The sequence below is a fragment of the Mchenga conophoros genome, linkage group LG3 (genome assembly GCF_057382185.1).
Source record: "Mchenga conophoros isolate Kocher_MC1m ecotype Shallow Benthic linkage group LG3, M_conophoros_male_GT1.1, whole genome shotgun sequence".
Lineage (NCBI taxonomy): Eukaryota > Metazoa > Chordata > Actinopteri > Cichliformes > Cichlidae > Mchenga > Mchenga conophoros.
The window spans coordinates 52,999,331-53,023,478 of NC_140528.1; the positions used below are offsets into that span (position 1 = coordinate 52,999,331).

General features: G+C 40.9%; 2 protein-coding genes and 1 pseudogene across 2 annotated transcripts; 1 reads left to right on the plus strand and 2 right to left on the minus strand.

The window, feature by feature from the left end:
* The first annotated feature begins 10,136 nt into the window (after positions 1-10,136).
* LOC146579445 (uncharacterized) lies at positions 10,137-11,320 on the plus strand (annotated as a pseudogene).
* Positions 11,321-11,513: 193 nt separating this feature from the next.
* Positions 11,514-14,503, minus strand: LOC146579446 (CD276 antigen-like). Its single transcript, XM_085267956.1, has 3 exons — positions 14,446-14,503; positions 13,979-14,338; positions 11,514-12,419 (listed from the first exon to the last, which is right to left on the minus strand). The coding sequence occupies exons 1-3, from the start codon at positions 14,501-14,503 to the stop codon at positions 12,250-12,252; spliced, it is 588 nt and encodes a 195-aa protein (XP_085124082.1). The 3' UTR covers positions 11,514-12,249.
* Positions 14,504-21,971: 7,468 nt separating this feature from the next.
* LOC146579447 (uncharacterized) lies at positions 21,972-23,808 on the minus strand. The gene is made up of 4 exons (XM_085269351.1): positions 23,563-23,808; positions 22,811-22,866; positions 22,344-22,703; positions 21,972-22,164 (listed from the first exon to the last, which is right to left on the minus strand). Exons 1-4 carry the CDS (start codon positions 23,613-23,615, stop codon positions 22,007-22,009), a joined length of 627 nt encoding a protein of 208 aa, XP_085125477.1. The 5' UTR covers positions 23,616-23,808; the 3' UTR covers positions 21,972-22,006.
* Positions 23,809-24,148: the final 340 nt, after the last annotated feature.

Consider the following 24,148-nt stretch of genomic DNA (forward strand, 5'->3'; position numbering starts at 1 on the left):
TCTCATCCTTCTTTTGGAGTCATGGTATCAATACTGTTTATTGATGATCCTGTTTTTGAAGCAGAATAAAGTCCAGCAGGTAACAAGACAGCAGCTCATCTTTGTGTCCTTCACACTCGACAGACATTCAGGAGAAAGAGTTCATGTGAGACGCTGCTCAGGACCAGTGTCAGTGTGTTTGAGATGACACTCACTCACCGCAGGATCTGAAGCAGGTTCCTGCTTTTAAAAACTACATTTCTAAAACCAAAACATATTTTTACATTTACAGTTAATTTACAGTTAAAACCGTTTCCGTCAGGAGGCAAAGCATCACTTAATGTATATGAAACCACAGATCGTTATCATCATCATAACATTAACCTGACGACTTCATAATAAACTGCTGTTCAACAGAGAGCGATAATTACAATAAACGCTCTGTGAGGTCGATGTTCACATTTTTTTTTTATTTCCATAAAAAAAATCACAGTTTATATTCATCGTGTTAGTTTTGACACTTTGATCAAGATTCCCTTCAAAATAATGTAAACATGATGAACAGTTTCCTCCATTAAGTTTATGATTATTATTCTCGGTCATCGTGTTGTTGAACTAAACTCCAACAGCCTCGTTTACATGGTTGATCAAACACCGATCTGATGAGCTGGAAGTTGATCAGTATTCATCACTGGACTGAATATAAATACTGTTTTCTATTTAGAGAGTATATTGATGAAAGGTATTCGTGTACTTCATGTACTTTGAGTCTTTCAAGCTGCAGAAGTGTTTTTCTGACACACGGTGGCGCCATGTTTTAGCTGATGAAAGAAAAAAATAAATAAATAAATGGAAACCTCTCACGTTTCCTCCACAGTCAGTGCAGAGAAACTGGAGTCGTCAGTTTATTGTGTTGTGTTTGAGCCAAATGGATTTTAAAGACCAAGAGTGTGAAAGAAACAGCAGCACAGAAAAGAAAAAGATTTAGAAAAAGACGTGAAAAGGAGTTCAGTGTGTATAACACTAAAGTAGAAACACACAGCAGTTAACAGGCTCAGTGAGGAGCTGGACTCTCATTTTTCCACACAGACATTTTCAGGATGCGGAGTGGAAAAGTCACAGGTACACGGCAGCTCGCTACCTGCTGCAAGTGGGGACAGGTAAGCTGTGCACGTGTAGCCGCTAAACTGGTGGACCTAAATCTTCACCACCACGTCTGTATACATACAAGCGGAAAGGGAGTGAGTGGGTCAGCGCTGAGCACAGAAGCTAAGCCGGCTTTAAACACACCATTTATTTTCAGGATAAAACACAGTCAGATCCCCAAATAAAAGCTAAAATCCCCGCTATACGATACAAATAATGTTCACAACCCGCTAAAAGCCCTGCCGGCAGGAATAACTACACACTTTAAAAAAAACAAACAAACAAACAAAAAAAAAAAAACCCCACACACAAAGCTAAATTAATGTTTTTCATATGCTAAAAACTCTCCCCCCCCCCCCAGAGTCCTATATTCCCAGAGTCCAGCCACACGCGGGCAAATATTCCTTAGCTGAAACAGACAGGAGAGGAACTCCTCTTCCGGGATGGGGAATCTCGCCAGCAGAAGACCAGGGAGGAGGCTCCTATCTCCACCTGACGGTGCGCGATCGTGCAGTCCAGCCACTCTCCCCACCCGTGCACGGCCTCCCTCGTAGCTCCGCCCTGAAACAACAGACACGGGCCAGCAACGTTGTCGGCGCAGCCGCTGTTATCCTCCCCTGGCAAAGCTACGCCTAGCGCCCAACAGTGGGAAAGCGATACTCACAGATGCAGGCAGAGGCGTACCCCTGCCCTACTGTGGATTTCACGCGTCGCCTCCCACGGTCGCTATTCTGTCCGTCGGGACTGGATCGCCGGGTTATGCTGGCCGATCGCCGAATGTCTCGTGGCGCCCCACAGTCAGGCCGGAGGTCCTTCTGTTCATATGCTGGCTTGCACACGTTTTGTTTTCCAGCTCTTCACGTTTCGTGTGTCTCTCTTTCAGTCTTTGCGCTCACCATCTCCCTTAAGTCAGTTTGGCGGCTGATAGGCCACCTCGGGGAACGCCCCCACCTCACAGGTGCCTACAATTGTCCGCTTAATCCACAGTGGAATAAAAAGAATACTGTACAACAACACCAAACACACACTAAAAATATGGGGATAAAATCATGCAATAGGAATATCAATAAACAATAAGCAATATCAATTACAATAAAATCATGCAAATAAAATCGACACTATGTACACAGTCTGATACAAAACAAAATATAAAAACACAATTTTCCACTGTGTGACACACGCGGAGTATTTTCTTCTGGGAAACGGCTCTGCATCGTGGCCGTTGTGCCGAGCAGTGATCGTCTGTGACACCGATCATATGGAGTTTGTTAGTTGGTAGACGTGAGCGAGTGCAGCTTTGGTGTCTCGTTATGCTCAAGGAAATACACAGAGATCTGCGCAGTTGGTGCACGTTTCCCCTGAAAGAAACCCAGACGTCTCACCCTGGAGAACATAAACGATCAATAGGAAGTTTGTCCATCGATCTCCTCGAGCTTCATACACAAGCGAGTGGCACCAAGAAACCAGTCCCTTTGCGACCAAAGTGATGACGTCAGGCAGAGAAACAGTGAAAGCAAGTCGCGGTTCTTGTGTGATTCTTACTCTGAATCTGAATAAGTACGCGGGACCACTGTGTGCGGTAAGACCATCTCTTTTACTTCCTGTATTACCATCAACCGGCATGCATTGCCAGTGCGTAACACGTAATTACACAATCAAACAGTGAACACATACTGCCCATACAACAAATGTACCAGAGACAATTATGAATACACCACATCTCCCCTTTTAAACAAAAACAGAATATTCCTTTTCTCAGGACAGAACTTCTCTTTTTCAAAGCCATACAAGAACATCTGGCAAACAATCTGCATTACATTTTTAACCTTTTGTTTTTGTTTTCTTGTTCTTTTCTTTTCTTAACAACTCTTTTTAGCTTTATTTTACTGTGCTCTACAAAACCCTTATAACACAGTTACATAACAACAACTTTTTTTTTTTCTTACAGATCTAACTTTTTAGGTTTAACTATTGGCCTCCCTGACTTGGTTCTGACCACATCAGTGTTAACAGGTGTAGCAGGGATCACACTGGGTGTTTGAGGCTTCTGCAACACAGGCACATTAGCAGGTTCATGCACAGGTGAACTTAAAGGAATCAAATGCACACGATTACGCCTCACAGTCCCTTGTGGTAACTCCACTGTGTATGATCGGGGTGTAGAGTGATTTTGGATAACAGTGCCTGTAGTTTTGACATCAGTCACCCAAACTTGCTCTCCTGGGGACAGGCTGCATAAAGGTTTTGCGCGGTGGCGCCTGTTGAAGTTTGCCATGTCCATCATCCTCTTCTCCCTTTCCTTTCGAGCGAGCAGTGCGTTGTCCGGCAGTGTGGGCTCCAGCTGCGATGGAAGCATCGGCAGTGTGGTTCGCAGACGTCTGCCCATTAAAAGCTCTGCAGGGCTGTATCCGGACTGCAGTGGTGTAGCTCTATAGGCAAGAAGAGCTAGATAAGGATCAGCTGCTTTTTTCAGAAGATTTTTTACAGTCTGCACAGCACATTCTGCTTCTCCATTACTTTGCGGAAACTTGGGACTGCTTGTGATGTGTTTGAAGCCGTATGCTGCTGCAAAGTCTGTAAAGATTTGACCTGAATACTGTGGCCCATTATCAGACATGAGGACCTCTGGGATGCCGTGACGGGCAAAGAAAGATTTCAGGTGAGTAATGACATCGTTTGATTTTGTCCTGTTTAACAAAGCAATCTCAACAAATCTAGAGTGATAGTCAACAGCGAGAAGGTAAGTTTTCCCTCCCAGCTCGAAAAGATCTGTGCCCACTCTCTGCCATGGGCGGGCAGGGTATTCTGTTGGCATGAGTGGCTCACTGTTATTGTGTCTTTCTTGAATACACGTTTTGCACTTGAGCAGCATCTCAGAGATTTGTTGACTCAGCCCGGGCCACCACACTGTTTGGCGTGCACGAGCTTTACATTTTACAACACCTTGATGTCCTTCGTGTAGTTTTTCCAGCACCTCGTTTCTCATTGCTGAAGGAATGACAAGCCGTGTGTCTTTTAACAAAAGGCCGTCTTCAACAGTGAGCGTGGCTCGGTCAGGCCAGTAATTTCGCAGTAAAGGCTCTTGTTTTGCATGTTCTGGCCAGCCTTCGGTGCACATGTCCATGACGCGAGCACACACACTGTCGCTTTTCAGTTGTTCCTTCAGTGTTTGCATATATGATGAACTGACAGGCATGTTTGCTACAATACTGTCGACATATATGTCTGTGCTTTCCATTAGCTCTTTGTCTGACAGGTTCATTGGTTTTTTCAGAGGTGAGCGGGACAAAGTATCTGCTGTCCAGAGCGATTTCCCTGGGGCGTACTGCACAGTGTACGAGTAACGCATGAGTCTCATTCTGAATCGCTGGATCCTGGGTGGCAAGAGATCCAGAGCTTGTCCTCCCAGTAAGGAAACGAGAGGTTTGTGGTCCGTTTCAAGACAAAAATGTTTACCAATCAGGAAATCACGAAAACGCTCACACGCCCATGTAGATGCCAGTGCCTCTTTTTCCACTTGTGCGTATCATTGTTCTGTAGGAGAAAGGGACCTCGATGCATACGCCACTGGTCGCCATCCTTCTTCCCACAGCTGCAAAAGAACACCTCCGAGACCATAGGATGAAGCATCTGCTGATACTTTAATGTCTCTGTTGGGGTCATACATTGCGAGCACTGGGGGTGAGGTCAGGGCATCTCGTAATGTTTTGAAAGCTCTCACTTGGTCAGTTCCCCAATACCATGCGTTCTTTTTGGAAAGAAGATCTCGCAGGGCTTTGTCTTTTTCAGCTAAATGGGGGATGAACTTGCCCACTTGATTCACCATGCCCAGAAAACTGCGCAACTCTGACACATTAGTTGGCTCTGTCATTTCTGTAATTGCCTCCGTTTTCTTCGGGTCAGGACTGATTCCTGTATCCGCTATGATGTGACCCAAGAAAGCAACCTTGCTCTGGGAGAGCTCGCATTTTTCAACATTCAGCGTTATGCCTGCTTTTTCCAGTCTTTGCAGTGTAGCATGGAGACGGGAATCGTGCTCCTGATGGTTACGTCCCCACACCAACACATCGTCAATGTGACACACCACTCCTTCGAGACCCTCGATGACCTCCGCCATCATGCGCTGAAAGTGTTCGGGCGCTGAGTTGATCCCAAACGGTAGGCGGTTAAAGTGGAACCGCCCAAAGGGTGTGATGAAGGTGGTGAGTTTGGCAGACTCATCGGACAGGGGAATCTGCCAGAAGCCCATGTTGGCATCCAGTTTGCTAAACACTTTGGCTCCTGCGAGCATTCCGAGACTTTGTTCAACCGATGGCAGCACATATTTTTCCCTGCACACATACTCATTTAGTCCGGTAAAGTCTACGCAAAGTCTTAGCCTAGGGCTGTTTTTCTTTGGAACAACAACCATGCCGGCACACCAATCCGTTGGTTCCTCAACTCGGGTAATGACACCAAGCTCTTCCATTCGTTGGAGTTCCTCTTTTACCCTTCCCATCAGAGGCAGAGGAAGCCTTCGCGGAGTTTTGAGTGAGTACGGCACAGCATTCGGTTTGAGTTTAATGTGATAGGCCCGCTGCACTTTCCCTAGACCATTGCAAAGTTTAGGGTAAGTAGTCTTCAGAGTGTCCATTGAAACCGCGTCAACTCGCACCAGCAGGCCAAGAGCTGTAATGGCGGGCAGGCCTAGCAGTGGAGTGCTCAGGTTTCTTACAACATAGACCTTCTCTGTTGTCTGTTTCGCTCCGTAGTTGAGCTGTAGCTTTGTAAAACCTGCAACGTCCAGTGGTGTTTTTCCAGGGCCTAACAAAGGTTTTTCTGGCTGCTGGAGAACTGGTCTGTGTTCATTAGCAAAAATCTTTGATAAGTCCGAGTCAGCAATTACAGTCACATCTGCTCCAGTATCCAATTTGAAAGTGATTTTTGCATCTTTCACTTGTATGTTGGCTGTCCACGCCTGGCCGTCACTGGAAACTGAGCCTAGGAAGAAACCTTGCTCCTCTTCCTCCTCAATACTTTGCACTGTCTTGCTTTGTCTGCAGACTCGCTGGTAGTGACCTTTTTTTCCACATAAATGACATTTTGCATCATTTGCTGGGCACTCAGGTTTCTGATGTGGAGAGCCTCCGCACTTGTAGCATTTGTTACTTTGTCTCTTGCTATATTGCTGTTGTGTTTTGACAGTTTTATTTTTGAACATGTTGAACTTTGTTTTGTCGTGCTTTTGTATCACTCTGTCAACTGTTTTCGCATTTACATGCATTACATTTGTTTCACTTCTCAAAGCTGACTGTTGCTTTTTGATTTCTTCTGACTGCCTGGCCATATTTATAGCTTTATCCAAGTCCAAGTCTTTTTCCATCTGCATGCGCTCAGACAGCCTCGTGTCGGCCAAGCCCACTACTATTCTGTCTCTTATCAGCTCATCGTGGAGCGGTCCATAGTTACAGTGCTCTGCTAATGCATGCAAGGCAGTCACGAATGCATCAACAGTCTCATTCGGCTCTTGTTTGCGCATATTAAAACGTGCGCGCTCATAAACAACATTTTTCCTGACAATGAAAAAGTTGTGGAAGCTATCTCTCACTTTAGCATAGTCCCGTTGGTCTACATCACTTAACTTTAGTCCTCTCAGGACGTCATCCGCTTCGTCTCCCATACAATATATGAGAGTGTTCACTTGATTTTCCTCCGAGCTCGCAGACAGATTACTTGCCTGACGGAATCTCTCGAAGCGACGGACCCATCTTGTCCATTCGTGTGGTTTGGAAAAATCAAAGGGCTCCGGTGGTTGGATGCTAAACGTAGCGCTGGGAGTGCTAGCCGCAGTGCTAACTCCTGCCCTCGGACGATCGTCTACGTCGTCATTCGGCATTTTGTTTCTACCTTCCCCTTCTCCTCACACTCGGCAGATGTATGGAGTCTTACGAGTCACACAGCACTTCTGACACCATGTGTGATTCTTACTCTGAATCTGAATAAGTACGCGGGACCACTGTGTGCGGTAAGACCATCTCTTTTACTTCCTGTATTACCATCAACCGGCATGCATTGCCAGTGCGTAACACGTAATTACACAATCAAACAGTGAACACATACTGCCCATACAACAAATGTACCAGAGACAATTATGAATACACCACAGTTCTGTCCTCTACTCAGATCCTATTTTCTGTTTTTAATACAGTTTTTCCTGGATTTGATTGAATCTTCTTTTTTTTCTTTTTTACAGCTTGGTTATGACACATGCATATGAAGTGCTCATCAACTTGGATTGTCTCATTCAACGTTAGCTCATGACATCTCCACTTTTTTTCAAAACCAATTAGCATCCAATCTAACTTTACCTTTGGTAAATTTGATGAACTGGTCCTTTACATACACCAGAGTGAGATGTAGCCCTTTATATTTGACAGAACATCTGTAGTCAGTGTGTAAAGAGGTCACTGTTTTCTGGTAAACATGCACACTGCACTGAGGAACAGGAAATAATGATGACCAAAATATATTTTTAATTTTAGGTCAGCATTTAAAAAGCGGCAGCTATTACTCATACTCATACTCAGTCGCAAAGACAGAGACGTGCTCCCATATATACACTTAAGCTGATCCACACAACTGCAGCAGGACGGAGTCATTGTGCACTTCAGAGATAAATCAAGTGGTTAAAGGTAAGAAACAGAGTCCAGCTGAAAGAAGAGGAGACAACATTAGCATGTACTTTATCTTTGTTAAACTTTACCGTGTTTCTGGGCATCATTTATTTTTATTTTGTCTGTTAAATATTGATTTTTTTTTAAACATTTTAGCCTTTATTTCATTGAACAGTGCACAAATAAGACAGGAAAGCAGGGACAGAGTGAAGAGGAATGAGCAGGCCTGAGATGGACCCAGACTCAGGCCTCTGCAGCACACTTTGACCTGTGGTTCACCAGCTCAACCAAGCTTGCTGTCTGTTAACTTTCGGTGCATTTAAAAGCACTGGGCTCATCCATACATGCACTTGACTACTTGTGCTTTGATTAACAGTTAACAATATGAGCATTAGACTGCACTCTCACACAGAGACACAAATCTCTATGAGGATGACAGCACCAGTAAGATCTGTGTTTATTGTAACAATATAACTACAGCATAAAGGTAATATAATGACTGAATTTAATATGGAAACGTTTCTGTGTTAGAGTAAAATAATATGTGATTACAACTGTTCATGAGTGATAACCTGTTGCACACTTTCACTTTATTTTAACTGTGTGAGTTTGTGCTTTTCTTATAGACACTCTGTGTGGGTGAAATATATGCTGCGCTGAAGGCTGTTAATGTAATAATGTTCTATTGTTATTATTAGCATCCGAGTCAGGTGTGAGGTCATCTTTGTGGTAAAATAGTGGTGTTGATACAGTTTATTTATATGTCACTAGGTTGCATTTGGTTTTAGAAGAGCTCAAACACCAAACACTGACACCAACCATTAAACTGCAGTTAAAGTTTTATTTTCTCCTAACAGGAAGCTGTCTTATTTGATGTCTGTTTGTTTTAAGTATTTAAATAAAACATTATTTTATTATTTTATGGACACTTTGTTTGTATCAATCGTAGAAAAGTTAAGACTAAACTGGAGGTATAAACAGAAACATTCTGCGTAAACAGTAAATTAAATGCTTTTGTATCAGTGATACTCATGAATCATTTATTATATTTATTCTGGGTGAGCTGGAAGATTTGAGAGAACTTCTGAGAAAATGAGTTTAATCTAATTTATTAATTTATTTATTTATTTCAGTTGTAGCATGGCGCCACCTTCTGACAGAAAACAAATTCTGCAGCTCTGAAAACCTTAGAAATCAAAGTGCAGGTTTTTCTTCTGGTTGCTTCCATTGCAGTGTTTGTAGTTCTAGTTGTTTTGGTCAGATGTTGTGATGAGTGAATGAAGTCAGACTGTAGATTTTCATTCTTCTAGCTGTTGTCGAGAAGGGAAATTATTTTACTGCTATAGTTAAATAATTGTCATCATTACCATTGCATTAATAATAAAATCTGGAGTTTATATTGCATTCAGGGGTTAAACAGTGTCTCTTTCAGAAAGACTGAGTTGCAGGCTGACAGGAAGTTGTATGCAGAAGTGAAAGCAGGAAGTTATTTTGAGCCGCAGGCTAAGACGAGGCTTTAACAATGTAACAGATAGCTTTAAGAAGGCCTTAAGCAGCTATGACTATTTTATACACAATGCATATCTGTGCTTATTAAAGAGTTGGAGCTCGGTCAATTAATTGGGGGTCGGAAGCTTTGTTCGGCGCGATGTTCGGACAATCTATTGTGCAAGTGACTTGGAGCCATGGAAGGAATCGCAATACATGCTTACAAAACACTTATATATCAGATCATTTTATATTAAGGTTTTAGTAGAGGTTCTTGGTTAAAACATTTATTTAGTAGAAGACATACACATAGTCTCAGTGAGCTTCTGGTCTGGTAAAAGGTCAGAAGTGCAACAGGTGAATTGAGAAAGAGTATTTGAGGACGAGACACAGACAGTAGGTGAAGAGGTGACACAAAGAGCATGTGAGGTCGTGACACACACACATAGAGTTAAATTTATTCAGAGGAACCGTCCTTGTTGTCTCGGCAAGAAAGAGGAACAATTCATTTTAAGATAAGAACGGAAAGTACCACGCCATGAAAATAGAAGATGATTTTCTAGGTGAAAAGTCATGATGATGTTGATCTGATCTATGTATAAAATGTACCGGTGACGCATGAAGGGGCGTCAGTAAACAAACCCTGATGCTATAAAATATCTGTTCATGCTTTGATTAAGTCGAGGACTACTGGCTGTCTGCGTACAGAGTGTCTTCCCACGCGTGTATTCATTAAAATCATTGTTTGACCAAAGACCTTCTGGACCATGGGTGGTGTGTACTCTCCTTCCTCAACTTTGAATCTTAACACTGTACTGCCTGACCTTTGACCTCATGTGTTGATGACTCTTCGCCTCTGTCTCCTCTCACATGGAGAAGATGATCTGCAGGATCCTGCTGCTCATCATCCTCACCTCATGTGTCTCTGGTTAGTTTACAGCTTCACTTTATGAACTCCAAATAAAGCTCAACAACAGATTTGTTCCAGTTCTCAGTGTGTCTGCTCCTCTCTTTCCCTCTCTGTCTCCTCAACAGGATCATTTGTAGTCAATGTGACACAGACCTCCTATCAGGCAGAGGAGAACCACAACATCACACTGGAGTGGACGTTCACCACTAAACCTGATGGATCCACCAAAACTCTCAACATCCTCTGTGAACTCTTCATCAGTGATAAACTCTCAGTCCTGTATCACGTTCATGAAGGTGTTGAGGTGTCAGAGTCTCAGGATGAAAAGTTTTCAGGACGAGTCCAGAGCGACAAAGACGCCCTCAGAGAAGGACGAATCAGACTGCAGCTGTCCAGACTCAGGACTGATGACTCGGGTCTGTACCTGTGTGAGGTCAACACTGATTATGGCTTCAGTGTTGGAAGATGTCGACTCAACGTCACTGGTAAGATATTTTTTTAACACTTTGCAAACATTATTCAATTCAAGTTAAAACAAAACCTGTTATTTTGGGCTTGGTCTGTTTGTTTTTAGCAGTTTTTCATTCGTCCAACCTTTAGACTGTGAGTCCACAACCAGAGAGCAGAGAAAGCCAGCGTGGTGTTGGACTGTCACTGGTATTACCACTACTAGCTCTAGTGGTCATCTGCGCTCTGCTCTGTTTAGTTGGCATAAAAAAAAGGAAACAAACATTGACGAGAGTTTCAGAAATTAAACCAATCACCACTTAGAGGACTTTTTTTGGAGGATCAGTTTGAGCCCAAATTATTTGAGCTTTAAATAAAGACCCGAGTCACAAATTTAACCAACGAACTCTTCAACATGTGTTTAAGTTCCAGAAAGCAAATTATGAAAAAAATATAATCTATTAATTAAGTTCCTATTTATTGAAGCTTTTACAGGAGTGATAAATAACATTAGTGTAAACAATGATTCTTGTTTTACTAAAAAATGAGAAATCTTTGAACAGACTTTTACTTCTGTGTCCCATCCTGTTGCTGCATTACAAGTTTCAGCTTCATCTCTCACCTCCATGAATACTAAAGACTGTAACAGCTGATTGAGAGGGTTACCGTTTAACGTTTTATCATTAAAATAAGTAAGATATGTGATGCGTACAAGGAAAATGTTTATGCAGACATATCACTGCTGTAATAATGTTTACATTGTAAATAAAATCATTTGTATTAGAGAAGTTCTTATTTTTGTGTTTTCATTTATTTCTTTTTAAACAAGTGGAAAAACAAAAAAGAGTTTACAATCAACACACAAAACAACTTCATTAACACCAGGGCTCAGTCCTGTCTGGGTTTATTCCACCTTTATTAAAAAGACAAACATGTTTTTACTTTCTGTAGTCAGACTTTATTTTCAGCATCAGTTACTGAGTGCGTGGTTTCAGCCCCTCATTGCTTCATCAACATAGTTACTGTTTATTTGTCCTGCCATCCTGTAGAAGCCCAGAGAGCTTTGAAGAACGATGAGCAGCTCAGGTTAAACAGTCCTGTTACATCATGGAGATCTAGACTGTAAACTTTCCTTCAGAGTTTCAGAGCAGCATGAAAATAAAGCTGCAGAGACTGAATCTGGTGTTGACATTTATTAAACACGGTAAACAATAAGTCCTCTTTACTGTGGTTGGACTATTTCTGTGAGCTGATGGAGCTGAAGTTGGGATTATGCTGAGTGGATACAATGAGGCGTCTCTGAGGACACACAGCAGTCGATCAGATGAGTCCAGTCATTGCTTTACTTACTGGAGGTATTCACACAGCACAGGAATAAACTGTAGCCTGAGGTTTTACACACTTTGTATGCTGTGTGTGAAAAATTAAACAACGATAAACAACTTTTACATTAATGTTAAAGATTATGTGGGTTTATAAAACAATCTGTTGAAACTAGTTCATTCATTTCTGTGTTAAACCAACTCCTAACTCTACAGCTGCTACATCACCACATGGATGAATGTAATCCAACACTGTCATCTGGTGATAATTAGTTTACAGTAGAGTAACTGTAAACTCATTAACTCAGAGTAACAGAGTAACAGGGTTTTGTCTCCTGGCTTTATTTCTGAAAACAATTAAAAATATTACAAGCAGTCCCAGCAGAGCTGCCAACACTCCCATTAAACTATAGAAACCGGCCATGCCTCCACTTTCTGCTGTTGTCGGTCTCTGAGGGTGGAGCTGATCAGCTGCTGTAAATGACATGAAAATATGTATCATTGATTGATTGATTGATTGAAGTAAAATGTCGGTTACACAGAGTTACTCAAGTCATAATTTTACGTATAGATCAACATGACTCTGAGCAGGTAAGCTACATCAGGGCTACTTCATAGACTGTATATAAAAGATGGAGTCAGTCACCATAACGTCCTACATTGTTTAATGAAGCCATGATTAGTATTGTTTTCTTATGGTCATCTTGATGTTTCCACGTGATGAGCAGGAGGTGAATCTGAGTGAGAAACTGAGGAAACCTGAACATGAATGAAATGAACCTCTTGTTTTATTCGGTTTGAGTTCAGCAGCAGATCTACTCTGCTGTGTTTAGACTAACAGATAAAAAAAAAATGTGTTTAACTGGTGAAACAGTCTGAGGTTAGAGCAGCCGACTGATGTCTGCAGGTTGAAGATATTTGAACTCTGAGAGAAACAGCCGTCTGTTTCTTCCTTTTAGTGATTGCACCTCTGATCACATGAAGACTGTGGGCAGTGGGACACTGTGGAGGTGGGCTGTAGGCTGTCCACTCAATCACACTTTAGTCATTGGAATTGTGTTTTCTGTGCTGCCTTTTATACTAATGTTCTTCTTTGCTTTTAGTTTGTGTAAGCTGAGCCTAAAGCTAGAGCAGAGATGTTTCCAATCCAATTTTATTTATAAAGCACATTTAAAACTACAGGACTGACCAAAGTGTTGTATAATAAAAAGCAAAGATGCCTCACATCAATAAATATAACTAAATGGTTGACAAATAGGACACTGAGGAGTAACTGGTGAGCAGATGTCAGAGAGCTTGAAGGAACATGTGATGTTAGGAGATTAAGGTATTTTTAAAAAGAGAAAACATTTTAAAATCAGTCCTAAAAGTCACAGGAAGCCAGTGAATGGAGGCCAGGAGACAGGAGGCTCCAGTTTCTGAGTTCTAGTAAGAAGGCCAGCTTTCAAATTTTGGACCAACTGATGGCATGAAAGGGAAACATGATTCACACCAAAATATACAGCAGTGTAACAGTCAAGTCATAATGTAATAAAAACATGTAGAACTGTAGAAAATGAGTAAAAGATAAGAAGGGATTGACCTTAGAAAGAAGTATTGGTCAGTAAAAACCCAATTTTATAACAAAATTAATCTTTTTATTCAATTTTAAGTTAAAGTCCATCGTATCATGTTGAGGTTTTTGAAACAAGGAACGGTCACAGGTCCCATTTTGGAAAACCATTAGAACTACTGGGTTTAAGTATCATGGCCTCAGTTGTGGTCTCATTTCAGTTAAAAAGGGGAAAAAAAGAAAAATGAAAGGGGAGAGTGGTTACTGAGATCACAGATTAATGGAGGTGCTTTGCAACCACACCCTGCTATTCACTAAAAAAAGAATTGAAGTCTTTTGACGTTGACTTCATTGTTCAGGCCCAGAAGCTATGGACATCTTTCATACACAGTCTATGGTCTGTTTTAACAGCTCAGTGGATCGAACAGTGAACACCATCGTAATAAGAGAAACTAGATTAACTTCAGCTAAATCAACATACCAGTGACGTTGAGTCGAGAGCTGGCAGAGCCGAAGCCATAATCAGTGTTGACCTCACACAGGTACAGACCCGAGTCATCAGTCCTGAGTCTGGACAGCTGCAGTCTGATTCGTCCTTCTCTGAGGGCGTCTTTGTCACTCTGGACTCGTCCTGAAAACTTTTCACCCTGAGATTCTGACACCTCAACACCTTCATGAACCTGATACAGGACTGAGGATATACGACTGATAAAAAGTTCACAGAGGATGTTGAGAGTTTTGGTGGATCTGTCAGGTTTGGTGGTGAACGTCCACTCCAGTGTGATGTTGTGGTTCTCCTCTGCCTGATAGGAGGTCTGTGTCACATTGACTACAAATGATCCTGTTGAGGAGACAGAGAGGGAAAGAGAGGAGCAGACACACTGAGAACTGGAACAAATCTGTTGTTGAGCTTTATTTGGAGTTCATAAAGTGAAGCTGTAAACTAACCAGAGACACATGAGGTGAGGATGATGAGCAGCAGGATCCTGCAGATCATCTTCTCCATGTGAGAGGAGACAGAGGTGAAGAGTCCTCAACACATGAGGTCAAAGGTCAGTCAGTACAGCTAGAAGAAGGAAAATCTACAGTGTTCAATATATCCTCTACTGTAGAGCAGCATGTTCTATTATGGATGAAGTGTGCAGAGGTTTATCCAAGCTGACAGCAAAATATAGTGAAATCAGAAATGATGAGAGCCAAAGGAGGAGCACTGGAGAGGCAGCCTCACCACCCTCCTAGAAAAGAGCTGAGGAGAGCCCCTGACAGCGTGGGGAGTGGGGGGCCACCCAGCAGCCATGGTGCAGAATCCACAGGGGGCTGGGGAGACATGCCCACAGGCTCCACCAGCAGCTGGCCAGAACAGACTGAGTCCCCGGATTCAGTATAAAAACAATTGTGCTCTGTGTTTTAGAATATATCAAATATTATCCAACACATGTTTGTTGGTAGCTACAGTAGTGTGCAAAAGTCTTGAGCCAGCTCTTACTTCTTTAAATTTATCTTCGACGGAAGCAGAATTTTTTCAATAATTCAAACAAACGCACCTGACTGAAACTTGTCAAGGAACCAGTTTTAAAATCTATCTTTAGGTACTTTGTTTTTAGAACCTTGTCAACCCGTCTTATTTCTGTAGTTTCATTTGCCAAAAGCTTAAATAGTCTGACAGACATGAGGCGCCAGCAAGAAGGTTTCCCAAAGAGCTATTGGCTAGAAAGTTGGTGTGTAGTGTGTCCTTAAAAGAAGAAACTGGATACATGGAGGACAAAAGAAGTAAAAGTCCTTAAAAAGAAAACAAATCAGGAAAAAATGCATAAAGAGCTGACATGGGGTGTGAGATGTTCATCTGGACTCTGGGAACTTGAGAAAACAAATGGAATTTGAGAATACAGACAAACCTGATTTTAGAGGGTTTCCTCTTAAATCCCTCGAGGCAGGAAAAAAAAATCAGAAATGACATCAGACAGAGACAGCGTCTGTATTTCACTGCAACATCAGCTGGTAAAATAATAACATTATTTTTAAAGATAATGAGAGCAGAGATTTCACTTTAAACACTTTCAGAGACGTTTGACATAAAAACAGAGTTACAGATAAAATACTTACTGTTGCTGTCTGCTCTTCTTCCCACTCACATTCTGCACACACCAACATCCACGGACAGATTTCACTCACTGAGCTGGAGAGTAGAGTGCTGTTAGGTTATATAAGACACACCCAACACTCACCTTCCCAGGTGTTGTTTCGCTATGACCCTGCTGAGGGAGCGCTTTCGCTGTCTGCTGAATTTAAAAGTAAAACTGAGTGTGGAAAATCTTCAGTGCAGTCACTTTTGTGCTTTACATGCTGCATCCTCTAGTTCCACATTTTTGAAAGATGTCGTTTTTAAAGTTTGCGTGATGGTGCATAAAAACACAGTTGCAGCTGATTTGATTTTGGTGGCAATCGGGACAAAATTAGAACAAATGTTGTCGTCAGTGCTGGAGAAGTAAAGACACAAAGCAGAAAGATGTCCTGGGTATCTTCATAGTACAGATCCCAGGAACACGTGGTGAGACAGGATGGGCCAAGTCAAGGTTTAGTGTCTAAATATGGGTGAAGTGAGGTGGATGGTCTGTAAGACAGTCTGCAGCTCATCAGTGTTGTTTTGGGTCTTTAACTTTATTGTTCATCTTTCATAATCAGTAAAAACAGTCTGACATATAGATCAAACTGTCAGTGTGACCAAAAGCAGCAGGTTTATAAATGTTAAACTGGACTGTTAGCCTGTTGCTGTGTGGGTGTTGATCATTAAATGATGATTATTACACTGACTACACAAAACTACATGAACTACCAGCTTCAACTGATGATTGAAACAAAAGGTTTATTAAGTGTATCCTGGCATTTTAATTTTTACTTTTAAATACTTTTTGTTATTTGTTATTTTTTATAGTTTTTTTTTGCGTCCTCTGTAAATGTGATTCTGGAGTTTTGTATTTTAGGTCATCTGTTGTTGTGGGTCTTTGTAAAGATGTTCTCAGTTAGTTCTTGGTTTACTGGTTGTGGTGTTGTTTTACATCCTCGCTTTGTTAGCTCAGTGTGCTCTTTTATGTGTTCTTTGTTGTGTTATACTGTTTACCTGCCTGTATGCTTGGCTTCCTTGACTTCCTGGATTTGTGTTAATTTTTATAATTTGCACTCTGATTTAGATTCATATCAATGGCTCGTGCTTTCTTTGTGAACTCTGCAGCTTTGCATTTGGCTCCTAACCTGCTACCATCCACAGTATGACAGTTTTATAGCTGCAGTGTAACAGACCATAACAGCCTGAGAGCCTCGCTGCTTTTAAATGCTTTAAACAGACAAAAGTGTCAAATAAGTTGTGCACAAATAAAGAGCGGAAGTGGACACAATGATACAGTAAAATATAAAATTCTTATTCCTGCCGTCTCCTCTTGTTTCAGCTGGTAAATGTTTATTCTTTTCAAACATTCGCTGCATCCTTGTTGTCCATGACTCTGTCCTGCAGCTGATGGAAACACCACTCTGTGGTTTCAAGTTTAAATGTTGTGAGTGATCAGGTAACCAGCACAACAAAGTCCAGTGTTCCCACTTTGTTCAGATTTCCCTGCTCTGACTTGGCCTCAGGATGTCTAGGGAAAAGAATCATTTTGCATCAGCGGCCAGTCCTAGTGGATTTCCCCAAAGGAACAGTTTCATAGGACTGAGTTGATTTTATGTCTCAGTACTTTGAAGCTATGTTGGTAAGATTATTTAGCACTAATTACATCCATCTATATTAGGACTTAAGTTAAACGACGTTTCTATTGTTTTTACTATTAGCAAACTTTGTGATGCGCTATGAAGTAAATTGTTGGTTGACAGTGACCCCTTGTGGATATTTTGAGATATTATTTGTGTCAAGTAAATACTGTTATTATGATTGTGTTTCTAGTTATCTATGACCATAATCATAGTCACACGTATATTGTAAAGCAATAAGTTCATGTACTGTTCCTGGACTGCTGCCATCTTTCTGACAGAAGACTTTATTCAGACCTGTAACCCCAACATCCCAAAATATCTTCTATAACTTCTCTTTTGTTATTGTCGTGTTTGTGTTTTCTGCACAGACAAATGTTTGCAGCCACAGCAGCTAAACTGTTTCTGATCACCTGAGAAACAAAAAATAGATTTCAAATCAGATTGTTTTTATTGATTATGACTTGAAAAAGGAAATTTGCAAAAATCCGATATTGATGAGCTGTAGTTTAGTTTGTACCAGATTCAGTCTCCATCAGTCATTCAGTTTTAAAGGGTATTTGAATCGATTCAAACTATTAAAGGTTTTATTGGATCTAGAAGCTGTTTAAAGAGCAGAATTTGTGTTTAACTAAACTTTGAACTTTAAATTCTCAGAAATGAAACCGAGGACATGAAGCTGAGGTGAACCGTTTGATTTATTCTGACTTATTTCAACAAATCACCATTAATCACACTCAGTGATGGACTGCTCAGTGAGCTCAGGAACATTATCTGATGTCCTGATCGTTGAACTTGATCAGTGATGTTAAAGCAAACAGGTGTGATCAGGTGCAGCTGTCAGGATATCTGGAGTCAGAATCATTTTCAGTTATTTCTCACGTTTCTTTCCTTAAATCACGAGTCATTGTCTTCACCAGTGATCATGGACTCATTATTAGGTAAACTGATGCTCACCATGAAAAAAGTGACTTCTATAAACATCTGGAACTACCACAACATATCATTAGGTATTCTTGTGAACAATTATTTGGGGGAATATTATTGTGTCGTTGGACTTTTGACTTCACTAAAGTCACAGTTCCTCCCAAATCCACAGGGCTGCATCTCTTTCTGAACTATTTAAATATCCAGCTCATCAAATTTACCAACACTGACTGTATACAGGCCTGTAGTGACAAATGGAGATTTTAGTATTTTCAAACAACATGAACACTTGAAAAAAAATCCCAAGCACAGTTATGAACACAGACTTCCTTCACCTCTCTTCACTCATTTTTGGAAATGTCTTCCAAAAAAACAAATCAAAACTGAAAACACGGGGATCTCTCAAAAACTACTTCTGGTTTTCTGTGCTTGGGCTTCTGCATTTAATGAAGCAAAAACGTGTTGAAACAAAGTAGATTTGTTAAATGCAGCTCAACATGACTTCAGAGTGAATACTGTGAGGACTCCTGAATCTCTCTATCACACAGGAACAGTTTCAGGCTGCACTTTAATAAAGATTTAAGTCGACATGGTGGTTACCTTTGCATGATGTCTGTTTTCTTGTTCTCTGCTCTACAGCAGGTTTGATGTGACTCAGAGGATCAGTTTGATCAGCAGGTGTTTGATCTTTTTCCAGTGGAAGCTTTTAATAGCTAAAGAGGTGAAGTTGGAAGAGGTGATTCATTCTGATAAATGGCTTGAAATGGTGCCGGATCATCACCATCTATGGACCCGGTGTTAAGTGGCACAGTGGTTCAGAGGTAAGTACTGTATCCTGATTCTATACTGCTCAAAAAAAGAAAAAGAAAAGAAAAAAGAAATAAAATACAGAAACTGTGAGGGTGACGAGTAGAGACAGAAATACATTGTACAGAAGGTTGTGTCATGACCCTGTGCCTTCTCGGCTGACTCTGTATGGCTACAAGTGTTTTTGTTGTGCTGCATCTCTCTCTCTCCCCTCCCGCGCACTGCGCTCTACCGGGGCGGAGTCGTGACGGCTCCAGCCCCTGGCTCGGACACCTGCAAGCAATCATCTCACCCACTTCTTAAGGCGGCTGCTGAGAGTGCTTCCTCGCTGGATTATTGTGTAACACTCGTCAGTGTCATCACCTATCTGAGCCGTTTTTCGAGTTTCTGTCGTGCCACTACTTACCTGCCTTTCCTCTCTGTGCCAGAATTCTCGCCAGCCTGAGGACCGCCGTTGGTGAGCTAAAGCCGGAGTCCGAGCTACCTGAGCTTCAGTGGATTTTGTACCTAGCCCTCTTCTTCCCGTGCCTGTGTTCCCCGGAGACCCTCTTCCTGTGCCCCCTCACCTGTATATAGTCGCACCTGGTGTCTGTGTGTGTAAATAAATCACGAACTTTAGTGACGGTCTGACTCCGAGTCCCTCCTGAGCCTGACAGGTTGACAGTCCAATATTTTATTTTTTCCTTTACAACTGTGATATAATGTGTCGACATATACAGTGGAGCCAAGTAAAAACAAATCTTACAAGATGACAAAGAAAAAATAACACATCTCCAGCTTACAGATAATCCTGAACTAAACAGAAACATCTGTGAGATGTTCACTATTGCTCAAAGTGAGAATAGGGAACAAAGCAGTGTAAACACGTAAGAACAGAAGGGAACTACAGCAATATCTATTTGACTCTGAGCTGCTCTCCATTTTAAGTAATGCTCTGTGCTTGGTCCAGCTCCAGAAACATAGAACATTGTGTTCTGGTTGTATTTGTGTTGTTAGTTGTGTTACTGACTCACAGTGTTCCCTGCAGAGCTCACAGACAGAGGAGAGATTTTCACGGAGTAAATACAGAAATGTATTCACAAACAAAGAAACATTTCTTGTCATTTTTCCAGACTTGTTTGAAAATGTTTGATTCCAGATGAATCGACTCTTGTGTTTCCTCCTTTTACTGATCATGACTCAAAGCTGCTCATCTTTTCTGTTCTTTTGTTTCTGATCAGAATATAAGATTATGTCTGTAAGACAGAGCAGGAAAAGTGAGCTTACAGCGCCACCATCTGGACAGACAGGCTCATATAAGCTCTAACTGTAGCTGAGTGTTGATGTTCAAACTGCAGCATTTCTGTGAGATTCTTTGAATGTTACTTTGTACATTTGGTGAAGCTGTTGCTGCTGTGATGCTCCTCCTCTATAACACTCATAAGTCAGTATATTACTGTGATATATACACTGTTTGTACCTGTTCTATTTATTTCCTGTATTTAACTTATTTAAATCTGTTCTGAGGTCAGATAACCGGTGGAAAACAGATGTGACGACAGAGCTCATATAAGATGCTAAAATACAACAGAAACATTCATGCCACTGTTTTACATCTCAGATGAGTAGACTAGGACATAGATGAGTCAGTAAAAATATAAAATACAAATAAAAGGTTCAGTTCTCTTACAAAGAAATGAACTGGAAGTGATTTTCAAAACTGATAAAGAAGTGCTGCCATGTTTCGCAACAATAACTAACGTTACCTGTCATAATGTTTTTAACCAGCTGTTGTTGTTGACTCAGCTGTCTGGAGACACCAGGGTCACATGTTTAATCTGCTTATTGCCACAATAATTAATTGTGATAATACTGAAACCTTTGTTAGAGAACTTACACTCACACATTTCTGATCATGAACAACTATCAGCAAATAAAGATGTCCAGTATTGGTTTTATTGAAGCTCCTCTCAGCTACAGTCTGATCCAAAGTGTAGATTTCTACAGCAGAGTTCTTGAACTGGATGAATCTCACGTTTGTTCCTGATGCTTCACTTTTATTTTTGTTTTAAATCCAGGCTGAACTTTGAACTACATGATGACACAACTCTGAGACCTGCTGCCTGCAGGACACAAATCATCGGTGGAGATTCTGAGGTCAACGAAATAAAAAATGGAGGCTGGGGGATGTTCCTGAATAAAGATAAAACATCCACAGTTTCATATGTATTATGGGAGAGGATGACCACAGCAGCAACAGCTTCACCAAATGGAGAAAATTACAGTATTTATTGGAACTTCAATAGACATGAAAACATTTTTTCCTTGTTCCTTTCAGGCATCACTGCTCACAACATGCTGCTCTTTTTCTCTGTTACTGATGTATAATGTAGGTGTTTGTAGGTAACTGTTGAAAACCTCAGATCACATTTATATCACTTCAAATTTATACTGACATGTTTTAAATTTTTTCATGAGTTCAAGTTGCTGAGCTGAGCTTTTCAACATCTGAACATGAAGTAAAAATATTCTGATCATTTCCAGCTCTGAGTTTGTATTCTGTGAGTCTACAAGAGTAACTCTGAATGATTCACATGCTTCTTTATATTTATCTGTGTCTTTGTGAGGAAATGAAAAGAAAAACAGCCTGAATGGAGGAAGTGAGCCGAGGAGCAGAGATGTAAAAATGGTTTGAGATCACGTCTGAGGAAGTCATGTGGAAGAAAGTCCTGTGATGTGATGTGTTCGCAAAGTATGACAAACATGTGTGTCCTACAGGTCCAGCTGACCCAAACACTACACCACCCTGTGTGGGGAAACATTTTATCACTATGTGGAAATTATCCAAAGTGATTTAAGAAACTTTTTTATGAACAATTATTACAATAGAAATGTTATTTATAAGATTGCAGATTATTTCAGCTGCATTAACTTAAATTCAGCACCAGGAAATTTAACATTTTATTCTACAACTTATTTTCCGCCATTAGTCAAAGGAAGAGAGTCGTGTAGTCTTTAGGTTGAGGGTAACTTGTGGTTTTTTGATTTTGCTCTTTTATTTCCTTCCTACAATAAACCAAATGAAAGCAGCCAGCATGGCAGACAGAGGAGCTGTTAGCGCTGTTAGACCCTGTATAGTGCTCAGCATGGTTTTTCCGCAACTCTTTACTTCTCCACTCAAAGTTGATCTCTGAGGTTGGACCTGATCAGCAGCTGTTAAAGACCAGAATGAAAATGTCAGCCATCTGGACTTTCATAATATTAAATATTACAGTTATAAATGAATCATACAGTTAAAGCTTCATACAATCTGTTGTTCAACAGCTCAGTCACTACAGCAGTGATACAGATGTACAAAACATTACTATTATTTTTCTATTTAATCATCTCACCAGTGACGTTGAGTCGACATCTTCCAACACTGAAGCCATAATCAGTGTTGACCTCACACAGGTACAGACCCGAGTCATCAGTCCTGAGTCTGGACAGCTGAAGTCTGATTCGTCCTTCTCTGAGGGCGTCTTTGTCACTCTGGACTCGTCCTGAAAACTTTGCATCCTGAGACTCTGACACCTCAACACCTTCATGAACATGATACAGGACCGAGACTTCATCACTGATGAAGAGTTCACAGAGGATGTTGAGAGTTTTGGTGGATCTGTCAGGTTTGGTGGTGAACGTCCACTCCAGTGTGATGTTGTGGTTCTCCTCTGCCTGATAGCAGGTCTGTGTCACATTGACTACAAATGATCCTGTTGAGGAGACAGAGAGGGAAAGAGAGGAGCAGACACACTGAGAACTGGAACAAATCTGTTGTTGAGCTTTATTTGGAGTTCATAAAGTGAAGCTGTAAACTAACCAGAGACACATGAGGTGAGGATGATGAGCAGCAGGATCCTGCAGATCATCTTCTCCCTGTGAGAGGAAACAGAGGTGAAGAGTCATCAACACATGAGGTCAAAGGTCAGTCAGTACAGCTAGAAGAAGGAAAATCTGTTAAATTAGATTTAAACGAATTTTTGAAACAGTTTTGTAGTTACAGAGGTTTTTTATTCTCTAGAGGGAAAAACAAGATTTGTTTCATGTGAATGTTCAGAAAATAATCAAGGAAAAGATAATGAAATTAAAGCAGCACAATTTTCAATATAGTTTCAAAGATAAAAGCGACATTATGAAAATTTGACCTTGAAGAAGAGGTCAGAGGTCCAAAGTAACATGATATTTAGAATATATATAGCTGTCTATACAAACAATTGAAATAAGAAACAGTTGTACACACACGAAGTTTGAGACCGGCTGTGAAAGCGGTTGAGATCACTCTCTGAACTCCCCCCTGAGTCCTGTCCTATGATAATATTTTAATTCAAAAAGAAAAAAAAGTTTTGATTGAAAAAGTCAGATTTTTCCCCACTTGAACTTTTTAGATGAAGCAGTTTTCTCAGATTGTCATAATTACCAACAGAGACACTGACACAAAGTTTCTCCTGACAGTAAAACTTAAACTCTTCTTCTTTTTGAACTCAGTCTGAGTAAATGTGCCAAAGATAGTTTGAGTTTGCTTACAAACACAGAGCATCAGGAAGGACACAGAGATAAAGATGAAATACTTACTGTTGTTGGTTCATTCTCGTTAGGATGGTGTTTGGTGGGGCTGCTTTCCTCATAGTGTGGACACAAACGTCAGATACGACGCAGACCTGTCAGTGGGTTTAACGTTTCATGCATTTCTTCCTCTTTCAAGATGTGTTTAACAGCTGAGCTGTTATGTAATCTCAAAACTGTACAGTTAATATCGTGAAGTATAAATGTGGAGTTCACAGTCTGGCTGATGCAGAGACCATTTAGCCCAAACTGCTCCAGAAGACTTTCACAGTTCAGTAATATCCTGTTACAGTCTCTCACACAGAAACACTCCCATTACAGAGACGTTTACAGCCAGAACAACATGGCAGAAGCTGTTTCAGTGCAAACCACAGAACAAAAACAGTGACGGCATGTTTTACACCTCTGCAACACTTTGCATTTCACTTTGTGATGACTTTGACAAAGTTATAATTTGTTCCTTTAAAATGATTTACAGATTAAACTTTACTGACTTTTCATTCTTTAACAAAAACGATCTGTTATTAAAACAAATACTGTTCTACAGGAGGTTTCAAAATCTGCTGTGATGCAACAGGACTGAAGCAATAATCAT

Excerpts from the sequence above, each read along its gene's own strand:
- LOC146579446 (XM_085267956.1), bottom strand. The coding sequence starts at position 14,503 with ATGGAGAAGATGATCTGCAGGATCCTGCTGCTCATCATCCTCACCTCA. Across the intron at positions 14,339-14,445 it reads CCTCACCTCATGTGTCTCTG|GATCATTTGTAGTCAATGTG; the intron begins GTTAGTTTACAG and ends TCTCCTCAACAG. Across the intron at positions 12,420-13,978 it reads CTCTCGACTCAACGTCACTG|CAGCTGATCAGCTCCACCCT; the intron begins GTATGTTGATTT and ends TGTCATTTACAG.
- LOC146579447 (XM_085269351.1), bottom strand. The coding sequence starts at position 23,615 with ATGAGGAAAGCAGCCCCACCAAACACCATCCTAACGAGAATGAACCAA. Across the intron at positions 22,704-22,810 it reads CCTCACCTCATGTGTCTCTG|GATCATTTGTAGTCAATGTG; the intron begins GTTAGTTTACAG and ends TCTCCTCAACAG. Across the intron at positions 22,165-22,343 it reads ATGTCGACTCAACGTCACTG|CTGCTGATCAGGTCCAACCT; the intron begins GTGAGATGATTA and ends GGTCTTTAACAG.